This window comes from Crinia signifera, chromosome 3 (genome assembly GCF_055691185.1).
Source record: "Crinia signifera chromosome 3, ASM5569118v1, whole genome shotgun sequence".
In the NCBI taxonomy this organism is placed as follows: Eukaryota; Metazoa; Chordata; class Amphibia; order Anura; family Myobatrachidae; genus Crinia; species Crinia signifera.
This window is the reverse complement of record NC_139219.1, coordinates 124,063,819-124,076,606: the sequence shown is the minus strand read 5'-3', so window position 1 is coordinate 124,076,606 and position 12,788 is coordinate 124,063,819. Positions and strand designations below refer to the sequence as shown.

The following is a 12,788-nucleotide window of genomic DNA, read 5'->3' as shown; positions in this document are numbered from 1 at the left end:
ATGTTTTGGTGAATCATGTTTCTCACCACACTTATGTGGTGAGAAACATGATTCACTTCTGTTTACCCACATATTCTTAATTGGAAGCCACAAACACTGATTTTGCCTATTTCATGGCCGTAAATAACTTGAACTGATTCTGGACCACCAACCTGAGACAAACCTGCAAGTGCTCCAAGGCACCCCAGGGAGCCTAGGCGCACAGTTTGGGAACCACTGCTGTAAGTAGTATACTGTGATTTATAGCTAATGCTGTAATTATAATGTAATTATGTAATTCACTGTGACTTTGAACTTTGTAAATATCATTAAAAACACACTAATTTGCTATCTGTGTAATTGAAACCTTTTTTATTTTTACAATGAATTTTTGGGGTCACATTGATCAATTATGTATTTGTATTTTATCCCAGAAGAATGCTCTGTTTATAGAAAGTAAGGGTATACTATGCATGTTATTCTTCTGTATAGGATTACTTCTAGTGGTACATAGTGGGGGCAATTCAGTTGTTTATTGTAGAATAAGTGTGTCATGGGCGTGTTGTGGATGAGTAGACCAAATATAGAGCTACACAGAGGTGTCTCCAGGCGGATCTCTTCCACCAATGATAGGGCTTGGACAAATGTTTGCTGATGATGATGGCCATTTTTGCAAGTATATGGATGTGGTCGCATAGATGCATAAATATTCACATTTCCGAATACACTTAGGGGTAAATTGAAGATGGAATGTTGCCCATAGCAACCAACATATTATATATATATATATATATATATATATATATATATATATATAATCTTGTAGAAGAAGCTACATATTTGTAGCATGCATTAAGGTATAACAACAGATAATGTAGGCGTGGGAAGGTCATCATCTAACACAGAAGTGTTAAATGTATTGCTATAGAAACTACACTTCTCCCAACACAATCATTACATCCATTGTGCTGCTACATAAAATGGGAGATTTAAAAAGAAAACATTTTCATAACGTGTACAATGTTTGATGTAAACCACTGGCATGTCATGGGAGTAACAAAGACTTGGATTACTAAATAAATTATGAATAGGAATTTAAAGGTAAAAGTCTTGTAAATAATTTAGAAGAATCTGGTCAGCATTCTCTCAGTCACATGGGTCTTGTTTAGCTGTATGCTTTCTGTGCACTACTTAATAACTGACTTCCAGCTAAAAATATAAACTGTATACCCTCAATAAATATTGTATGAGAACAACTTAGACAAGACAGTGCCAGCTGCACATCATTTTCAGTCCAACAAAAGCAAGCATACAGCATAACCATCAAATTCTCCCTACTATTGATATTGACACCAGACATACAATATTGATCCTCAGTCAAAGGATTGCCTAAGTCACTTAGGCCAGGTACACACCTGAACGACATTGGAATAAGAAATCACCTGAATCGTTCAGTGTGTACTGGTGATTGAGTGCTCCTGTGGGTCTAAAACAATATCTTCTGGTTGGCTGTGTTGCAGACCAATCAGAAAATATTAACAATGCAATGTTTCTAAATGCAGAATTCCATATTCGGTTGTGCTCCACTGCACTGTGCAGTGTGTATAGGTGGCACAACATGTCGGCAGGGAACACATCACTCTGGCCTTAGAATATGTGGGTATTATCATCAGTGTCAGAATAATTATCTTAGCCTTATTTAGATGTATCTTCAATATGTATTAAATAAAATATTTCATAGTTTCCATGAATGAAAACTAAACATTTCCCAGAATTGTTTCCTTATCTGTAGACACTGTTTAAAAATGTGTTTAAGAGGTCAAACATCTCTTTATAAAACCTCTGTCTACTTCATCATTGCCAAGTACTAGTATTGGCTAAACTGACAAACATCTGACCATAAAAACAAAATAGGAGCACAATACTCGTTATAAAATATAACCTCTTAATTGCGATTTAAACTTCAAGGTATTCCACTCATTAGCCCTTCAGATATATTTACATGCCCTCACATGACCACCCCACATGCCATAAAGACCACACAACATGTCCCAGGCTCATACCACCGAGTCCTCCACAGGAACCCCCAAGTGTGACACCACTTTAAATGCCACCAAAAGCTATGCATATACCTTCCCCTTGTGACTTATGTATGGTACACACCAGAACGACCATGATCGTGCTACAATCATGAAATGATTTCCCTTGAACTTCCCAGGAGCTCCTGGACAGTCCCTGGCTCACGATTTGCAAAAAACAGTGTATTTGTGTGAAAAATCTCCATCCGATCGCAATTGTTGTTAGACAGTTGGATCTGGTGCTGCGTGTGTTTGCAAAGTACATCACGCGACCATCTTGTAGATTGGCCTTTGGAATTTAAATAATGGGCAGAACTAGCTGAGGGGATATAAATAGCAGCAGCACTTTTAGACATGTGCATTTCTACTTTGTGAATAGTGAGGCTTGGTTTATACCTGCTGAACGCTGCACAGAACTATTTTGCACTGCTTTGTTTTGGCTGCCATTACAGTGTGTTTTAACCCTACAGTTACTGTGTCCATTATGGAATCTGTAATGATGGGTCGTTAACAGCAAGATTATCTGCTGTACTAAGCTGTAATGAAGCTAAGGCGTTAGAGGGCCCAGCGGAGGAGAGCAAGATCATGCTGGACGAAGCAGTGGCTACTGAGTCGTCAGACTTGTTCTCACATGCCACTGCTCTGATGACTACCGCACCTTCCTGCGATTGGATGATGCCTCCTTCCAGGAATTGGTGCGCCTGGCGCCCTCCTACATCGATAAGCAAGATGGTGACCCTGAGGTTTCTGGTGACAGGGCAGTCTCTGGCTGACCTGAAATTTGGTTCCCTCCTCTCCCCAGAAGCTTTGGGCCTCATCATCCTGGAGACCTGGAAAGCCATTGTGAAGGTGCTGCAGTACCAGTATTGCAAGGTAAGGAAAAATACACCTCACACTCTTTGTAAATACAAAAACTGTTTTATTAATACTTGTACCTTGGACACACTTTAAATGTTTTTTTGTTTGTCTTTAAAATATAGAACTGGTGCAAAAATAGATCAAACTATGTCAATATTTAGTATCATCCAGTTTTAACAGTTTTAACCCAATAGGTATGGTACGGTGTGACAAAGGATGCTTTGGATTCAGATATTCAAACGCTCAGGCACATGTAGTGCAAGGTGCACTGCAATGGGCCTGGCCCCATTGATGTGTGCCATGCGCCACGTGGGCATAGGCCTTTACATATCTGTGCCAGAGACGCAGTCTGTCATGGTGCTCCATAAATATTGGGAAAGGAAAGATTGTGCAATACTTGGTTAAAGGACTTCAAAAAGTGGAGACTCCTGGTCTCCCTCCAGTAATGACATATACAGGTGGCTGTAGCTGGATGATTGAGGCGGTTGTGAGGAGGTCACTCGGATGGGTGAGGAAGGGACTGGTAAGGGGGTTGGGGGAGTAGCCCCTGGTGTTTTGGGTAAATGACAAAGCACAACTATTTGGCTGTCAAATTTAAGGCACCCCAAACATCCTGGAAACGAGCTCACAGCTTATTTGCTCAAATGCCATTTGCTGGTTTGAAGTCAGCTGGCATAAACCATCTGCCAAATAGGTTGCAAATGCATCATATCGGTCAGTTGGCTTTCTTACCACCTGCTCTGCCCACATCAGAAAATTGTCCTCTGGTGCATCACTTTTCTTGCCCTTGTGGCACAGTTTTTTTAAAGTGGTGTTGTGACACAGTGGGTGTTGGGGTGGGTGTATTGCAAGGGTCACTTGATGGGCCCAGAGTCTCCAATAATAGAGAGAGGTCTGGGGTCAGAGGTTGGTCTGTCTTGGCACTGTGTTGCTGTAAAAAAAAAAGTTACTAATCAAATTTATTTACATTTTGATCTCAGTTCCCTACCAGTGTTAAAGAGTGGAAAGCCATTGCAAAGGACTTTGACCAGCATTGGAGTTTCCCGAATTGTGGAAGAGCCATTGATGGCAAACATGTCTGTATAGCCCAGCCTGTCAACAGTGATCCTACTACTACAATTATAAGGACTATTTTAGTGTTGTCCTGATGGCAGTGGTTAATGTGAACTACAAGTTAATCTTCCTGGATGTCGGCAGGAATGGGTGTGCTTCGGATGGTGGCAATTTAAAGGATACAAAACTCTACCAGAAACTTACATCTAATACCCTTAACTTGCCATGTGTCCAAGAAACAAAACATGGGCTAAATTTTGCATTTGTGGTGGACAAGGAATTCATCCTGCATGAGCACATACTGAAGTCATATGCCATGACAAAATGATTTTGGAATCCGTTTGGAATCCTGGCTAACCACATTTGCATATTCCACACTGCCATCAACCTGAGGGTGGACAAAATAGACTAGGTCATCTACCCAGATCTGCAAGAGGAAATAGTGCAGATATCCTCCTTGGAAACTTCTGCACAACAGTATAGGGGGACTACATGGGCCAAACAGGTCAGGGACCAATACATGGCCTATTTTAATAGAGTGGGGGCTATCGATTGGCAAGAGAAATCCATTCGATAGGCAACAAACTTGAACATTGGCCAAGCACATTTTAACATATTGTGTCTCTACTTACCGACACTGTCTGTGAACTTTCATCTACATTCGCTACCATGTCACCTGCCTCGCTCTCCACCATTAGGATGACTCCAGTCCTCTGTGACTCCTGACTCAGGGTGAACTTAAGGAGATCGCAATACCAGAGGGAAGTCTCATACAATTGGTCGGCCATGGCACCTGATCTCTTTGAACCCTCAATCTTCTTATGCTCCTTTATGAAGACTGTGCTTAAATTGGATTATTTTACGCTCCCAATCTGGGTTGGCCTCTGGATGAAATGGAAGGCTATGTTCTGCCAAGTCTTCAAGGGCTTTGGCCCTTTTCAATTTGTTGCTGTAGTCTTTTGACTGTGCACCGAAGACAATCATAAACTCTATACTTATCAATTAAACCCTCTAAAAACTTATGCTCCTTAGCAGCTGCAATAGATATTTTGACTGTAAAAAAGGAAAACACTGCTTTAATGTTTGTAAATTTACTAAGAAAATATTTTAATGTTGAGCTATATAGTTTGGTCAGTTAATTTTTTAATTTATTTAGGTCTGTTCATGTAGTTTAGTTAGTTCAGTTTTTACATTTTAAGCTATTCATAAATTCTTATTACATAACTCAAGTTTAACTCACAGTTATGTCTGTCACATAACAATGGGGGACAATGCACAGACTGTGCAATGGTTAGCATTACTGCCTCACAGCACTGCAGCCATGGGTTCGATTCCCACCATTCTTCCCGTGCTTGCGTGGGTAACGTTATATACCCGGTTAATTCCGGGTACTCCAGTTTCCTCCCACACTCCAAAAATGTACATTGTAGGTAATTAGCTCCCAAAACAATTACCCCTAGAATCAGTGTGCGTGTGCATGTGGTAGGAAATATAGATTACATAGCAAACAGTGGTTACATAGAATAATATCAGTATATAATTTTATATCAGTGGATTCATTGGGCATCAAGGGCATAGGAGAGCATTGGTGGACAAATAACATACCAGGTTCCAACTGGATTGGGATGGGATCCAGAATTGAGAAGAGTCCCACTGCTGCACCAGCACTGTGCATGATGCTGAAAAACATGGCGGTGGGGAAAGGCCACTCAAATAGGTGTGGTCGCACAATGGGTTTTACGTCCAAAAACACACGATCAGAGTCGGATTGAGGGATTTTTAGTGCAGCACGTAGAATCTCCAAAGTGACCCTTCAACTGGCGAGGATGTGCATCAAATCGGAATCACATTGAAAACACGCACAATTCTGTTCTTTTTACATACAATTGGTTGTTAGACTCGTCGAAATTGGAGCAAATTGAGCCCAAATCGTCCTGGTGTGTACCCAGCATTAGACCTCCCACATGCCACTCAGATGCATTTCAGACTTCCCACACATGCTATTCACATTCCAATAATACCACCCAATATACCCCACACTCATATAGGGACCACCAAAATGTGACAGTACCCCAAATGCCACTGAGAGCTATGCACATGCTCTTCACATGCCAATCAGGCATTCCCACATACTTCCCTACATCCTACCTGCACTTATATTTAGTAAATATACTGACCTTTGGTGCACAGCTCAAAGAGGAAGACAAAAGAGCACTGACGGCCCTACATGTCCCACAGTGCATACATACTGCACAATGCAATGGTACGACGGCATAAGGCACCATGGGCCTGATTCAAACCTGATGGCATGGCTGCAAATTCGCATCAGCTAATGATCAGTTAAGCCGCCACCCTACTCCAGTGAAATCCCACTTTGCGAATGAATGTGCTTGCTGTGTGAATGGATGTGTACAGGTACCATTCGCACGCAAGCGAATATATCCAAAATCCTTCGTAACAGGCTCACATGCAATAATATTTACCTAGGGCACAAGTCATCGCAGGTGCCATGTAGGTGATGAAAAGCAGGCATTTCTGGGCTGAAGCTGGCATCACAAACACTCCCTTAAACCAGCATGGCACGCCTGCATTTTCCCCGACTGCAGTATTAACACTTCATGTCACGCCGTGCCTTCTGAGAATTTCTGGCAGGTCTCCTCTCTGGAACCAGCACAACAAACTGCATAGTTTCTGCGGTTTGACTTCCCGCTTGACATGTATGGTTAAATTGTGTCATCCAATATGACTGCATACAGGAATCATTTCCGAGATAACGGTACAAGACTGGTTGTATATTTACTTTTCACTATGTACTGCTCTGCCACTGGCATTTTGTTATGTATCCTCCTTACAGCTACTGATCATACAAAATACAAGTCACATATACTGTAAGAATAAATTCATACAAGGTTAACCAAAGCAATGCAGATAGTGTAGTAGGGCTTAGAGTGTAGATGGTATTGTAGCAGGCAGAATGTGCAGAGAGAGAGAGAGGTACAAATGGGATATTTTATACTGTGGCTTCTGTCATGCAAAAGTCAAAAGCGAGAAAATGGACGGCACTGCAGGCACCTGTGTAGCTGAAAATTCTTCAGAGAACAGTCCCATGGTATACTTACATTCCAGTCTACTGTTAGAAAAAAAGAATGGCGCTTTATTTCTTCAACTCCATCAAGTCCCGCACCTGTTGAAAAAGTATATTATGGTGCATATTACAGTAAGGATGGATTGGTGTATTCGGTACTTGTTTCCTAGTACGGCGCCACCGATTTTGATTGTATGCATCGGGTCGGAAAAATCGGGTCGAGCGCATCGCATGCCAACCAAATCGCATGCGATGCGATCGACACGATTTTTACATTGGAATCAATGTAAAAAGGTCCCTGAGACCCGATTTTACATTGATTTCAATGTAAAAAGCCCCCAAACCCCCCATTTTAATACTAAACCCCTCTCATGTTTGAAATTCCACCCCCCCTTATTGTTAACGCCACCCCACTATTGACGCCAACCCGAAGCGTGGCGAGCGGCGACGGTACGCGTCCTCCGACCTTTTCATACCCCTACTATCCACGAGTTGACTTTATATAGTGTGGCGAGTGCAGCGAGCCACCGAGCCCGAAGTGTGGCGAGCGCATCGAGCCCCGCGAGGGGGCGCGGATACCTTCACAGGTATCCGCGTCCCCTCGCAGGCTTCACAGGTATCCGCGTCCGCTCGCCACACTTCGGGCTCGGTGGCTCACTGCGCTCCCCACACTATATAAAATCAACTCCACGCCGACGTGGACAGCAGGGGTATGAAAAGGTCGGAGGGCTTCGGGTTGGCGTCAATAGTGGGGTGGCGTTAACAATGGGGGGGGCATTAAACATAATTTGTAACCTTATTCGATGTGAAATGGGGCATATTGGCCCATTTCACATTGTCACTATGTAAAATCGGGTTGTTCGCGTTGATCGCATCGCGGCCCATTACAATGGGCCATGACCAACGCGATCAACACGATTTTCACTTTAAAAAAAAAAAATTAACATTGTTCCGTATAGGAAAATCGGGTTGATCGCGTCGGTCGCATCGCGGCCCCTTATTAGGGGCCGCGATGGACGCGATCAACCCGATTTTGTCTTTCACCAGCAAATTATCTGGTGATTGACACAAAATCGGGTCCATCGCGTTGATTGTATGCCTCAAGTGCCTTAAACTTAAGGCATACAATCAGCGAGATGGGCGCCGTGCTAGGAAACAAGTACCGAGTATTCTTTTATTTAAAAAAGGCTAATAGTCCAGGCTTTGTATATGTTTTACTTAAAATCAGTCCAATGTACTTTTCTTTAAATAAGGATCACATTGATCACTTCACGAATTCATTCAAGATACTTAAATTTTGCTGGATTTCTAAGTTATACATAAAGAACATTGTATGCAGATTTTGCCCAATCTGCCAGCTTCCAATGGCTGTATGGTCCCATAAATATTCAAAGTAGGAAGGATGGCGGATGTACGAGCGGTAGGCGGCACCAAACGCATTGCTGCATGTGAACCAGAATAAGGTCCTTTGTTCACATGAGGGTGATTACTGATTGTGCCTTAAGAAAATATTAGAAGTAGATTGGGTTTAACATGTATTGTACTAATATTCTTGCTAAACCAATGTAAGTATCCTGATTATATTTTATTTGGCTCAGCCCTTGTATGCTTACTGCAGCTATAAATATACAAACCCAGTCTGTTAATGGGATTCCTCTTGAAAAGAGAACGGAGAAGACATTGGGCTTCACAGCTTAAAAACTGAGGCATTCCAAGCTTGGCTCTGAAATGTTAGTACATAAAGTCATCATTACGAATGATTTCAAACACACACACACACACACACACACACACACACACACACTCACCTTATATTAGTGCTTCATCTTACAGTACAGTAAGTACAATAAAGAATTAAAGTATCAGTGTTGTCTTTTTATAACTAATAATAAAGTATATTGCAATAATATTACACATTAATTTTTAGTAACCTTCCATATGCTGGTTTCTATTACTTCTTTTTTTAATAGTAAAATAGAACATGTTTTGTCGTAATTTCAGCGTAGCTTGAACAGCCGATAGATTATAGATAATTGATTCTGATAGCAAAGGCTCCTTTATTTTCCTCAAGGACAGGTAATATCAGAATATATACTGTATATATGTCCTTGCACCCTTGGAATATTTGCTTTGTACACTTTTCAATAAATGGCCTAAAGGAGATGTCTGGATCTCAGACTACAGTTATATTCCATGTATTTAGCTATTGGGACTTCTACTTACTTTAAAATAAGTGACATAGTGTCTTTTCTATCTTTTCCGTGAAAAGGTAGGGTTCCGGTCAGCATTTCAAACTAGATAAAGCAGAGTGTGAAAACAACCAATGTATTAAACAATGTAAACCTATTATATATAGACATGAACATAAAACTAGGCAGTGTCTCAGTACGATCAGTTTCACCACAATTCACCTCAGTGCATATACTCTAAGCTCTCACGGGTAGGGCCCTTCAACCTCTTAGTTCTCATGTTGTACAGCACTATCCTTGCACTCCTACGCAAGGCAAGTGACTCTGAAGCTTCCTTTCTGGCATTCTCTCCCAGAGCACTCAGCCACTGATTTCTACTGAAATTATCTGTTACTGGTTTTAAATCTTACTACTTTATCCTAACCCCCCCCCCCTGTTTACTGTCTGTGTGAATATATTGTTTTATATTGTATGTATAGTTACATAGCAGTTGAGATTGAAAAATACTTTAGTCCATCAAGTTCAACTTTAGTCCATCAAGTTCAACCTATATATTATCTCCTGCAGTGTAATGACCCGGATGAGCTTACTGCCTATCTGTTATAAACTAGAATCCCAACTACCTAAAATGGCTCTCCAAGTTAGTACAATACTGCTTTCCTAGCTGGGCGCCCGTCTCATTGATTGTATGCCTTAAGTTTAAGGTACTTAAGGCATACAATCAACGCGATGGACCCGATTTTTTAATCTCATGGATCTTATGCATACATAAGATGCATGAGATCCATGAGATCCATGAGATGCATGAGATAAAAAAATTGTGAGCCCCCAATAACCATTGTGGTACTTGTGTATTATAGCGGCGCCCCCAATGTACATCGCGCAATGTTGTTATCACATCGCATGCCATGCACCCGATGGCATGCGATGCAACGCGATTTTTGCCCCCTATGCGATGAAACATTGTAAAAGCACCCTAATGGGTACTTACATTGTTAAATGCAACCCCACGCCACCCCCCCCCCACTATAAACGTGAAGCCGAAGCGTGGCGAGCGCAGCGAGCCCGTGAGGGGCGGCGGTATGCGTCCTCCGACCTTTTCATACCCCCACTATCCACGTCGGCGTGGAGTTGAGAATAGAAAGTGTGGCGAGCGCAGCGAGCCACCGAGCCCGAAGCGTGGCGAGCGGACGCGTATACCTGTGAAGCCCGCGAGGGGACGCCGATACCTTCACAGGGGCTCGCCACGCTTCGGGCTCGGTTTCTATTCACTTTCTATTCTCAACTCCACGCCGACGTGGATAGTGGGGGTATGAAAAGGTCGGAGGACGCGTACCGCTGCGCTCACCACGCTTCGGGTTCACGTTTATAGTGGGGGGTGGCGTGGGGGTGCATGTCACATTGTAAGCACCCATTAGGGTGCTTATACAATTTTTAATCGCATCGCATTGTATGGCGATATCGTGTACCATCGCATGCCTTATGGTATGCGATGCGATGGGTGCCGCTATAATACACAAGTACCACCATTGTTAATGCCACCAGCACTATCAACGATAACCCGAAGCGTGGCGAGCGCAGCGAGGGGCGGAGGTACGCGGCCTCCGACCGTTTCATACCCCCACTATCCACGTCGGCGTGGAGATGATTTTATATAGTGTGGCGAGCGCAGCGAGCCACCGAGCCCGAAGCGTGGCGAGCGGACGCGGACTACTTTACATGTATTCTGCGTCCGCTCGCCATGCTTCGGGCTCGGTGGCTCGCTGCGCGCTCGCCACACTATATAAAATCAACTCCACGCCGACGTGGATAGTGCGGGTATGAAAAGGTCGGAGGAGGCGTACCGCCGCCGCTCACCACGCTTCGGGTTGGCGTCAATAGAGCCCGAACTGTGGCGAGCGGACACGGACTACTTTACATGTATTCTGCGTCCCCTCGCGGGGCTCGCTGCGCTCGCTGCGCTCGCCACACTATATAAAATCAATTCCACGCCGACGTGGATAGTGCGGGTATGAAAAGGTCGGAGGACGCGTACCGCTGCCCCTCGCGGGCTCGCTGCACTCGCCACGCTTCGGGTTGGCGTCAATAGTGGGGTGGCGTTAACAATGTGGGGGGGGGGCATTTCACCCATGAGGGGGGTTAGCAATTAAAATTGGGGTTTTGGGGGCTTTTTACATTGATTCCAATGTAAAAATCTCGTCGATCGCGTCAATTGCATCATCTCATGCATCTTATGCTGCACAAACACATAAGATGCATGAGATGCTTGATATCAGCCCCACACATACAATCTAGATTGTGGCCGCCGTGCTAGGAAAGCAGTACCGTTAGTACTGATACATTTTAGTTCATTCTGATTAATGGATATGAACCTACTGTCATGCACTGATTGATTGAGGTGGTATGTACTACTAAAAAAGCTGCAAGCAAATCCGGTGAGTGTCTCCAATTTTTTCAATGGATATGAACCTATTTTTTTTTTCTGCTAAAAACGTATTCAATCCCAAATGTATCAATTGAGTCTGCAATCACAACTATCTCTGGCAGAGTATTACATTTATTAACTGGAATTACTATAAAACAACCCCTTTTCCTTCGCTGGAAGAACCTTAGGGGGTAAGGTTCTCCTCCAACCTTAGGAGTTAGCCATGTGTCCTGTGTACAGTTGTCATGATAAATAGATCACCTGAAAGTTCATTGTTTTGATCTTTTATGTGTATATATATATATATATATATTTCGGTACTCTTTACTTAGAACGGCGCCCGCGTTTATGATCGCGGGCATCGCGTTCAAAAAAAAATCGCGTCCATCGCATCGCGTGCACTAAATAAACGCATGCGACGCGATGGCCGCGATGACCGCGATTTGCCATAGGGACCAATGTTAAATGCCCAAATGCCTCAATGGACGCGATTTTCCCATAGGAAACCATGTTAAATGTGTCACAAAGGGAAAATAGGCACCCTGAAGTGTTAAATACCGAGGGGCGGCGGTACGCGTCCTACGACCTTTTCATACCCCTACTATCCACGTCGGCGTGGAGTTGAGAATAGAATAGTGTGGCGAGCGCAGCGAGCCCCGCGAGGGGACGCGGATACCTTCACAGGTAAACGCGTCCGTTCGCGGGCTTCACAGGTATCCGCGTCCCCTCGCGGGGCTCGCTGCGCTCGCCACGCTTCGGGCTCGGTGGCTCGCTGCGCTCGCCACACTATTCTATTCTAAACTCCACGCTGACGTGGATAGTAGGGGTATGAAAAGGTCGTAGGACGCGTACCGCCGCCCCTCGCGGGCTCGCTGCGCTCGCTACGCTTCGGGTTCACGTTGATCGTGGGGTGGCGTTAAAAATTGTGGGGGCCATTTAACACTTCAGGGTGCCTATGTGGCCCATTTAACATGGTTTCCTATGGCAAAATCGCATCCATTGAGGCATTGATCATGAAATTGAAGTCAATTTTGATATTTAACATTGGTCCCTATGGCAAATCGCGGCCATCGCGGGCATCGCGTCGCATGCGTTTATTTAGTGCATGCGATGCCCGCGAT

At 43.7% G+C, this 12,788-nt stretch overlaps 1 protein-coding gene across 1 annotated transcript in view; it reads right to left on the bottom strand.

Moving 5' to 3' along the window:
* Positions 1-12,788, bottom strand: part of RPS6KA2 (ribosomal protein S6 kinase A2) — a 178,964-nt gene that overhangs the window by 89,678 nt on the left and 76,498 nt on the right. The window contains exons 9-11 of the mRNA XM_083176465.1: positions 9,277-9,347; positions 8,688-8,776; positions 7,088-7,152 (exon numbers count right to left, since the gene is read on the bottom strand). Coding sequence (XP_083032591.1) covers positions 7,088-7,152; positions 8,688-8,776; positions 9,277-9,347 — 225 coding nt within the window. The remainder of the gene's footprint in view (positions 1-7,087; positions 7,153-8,687; positions 8,777-9,276; positions 9,348-12,788) is intronic.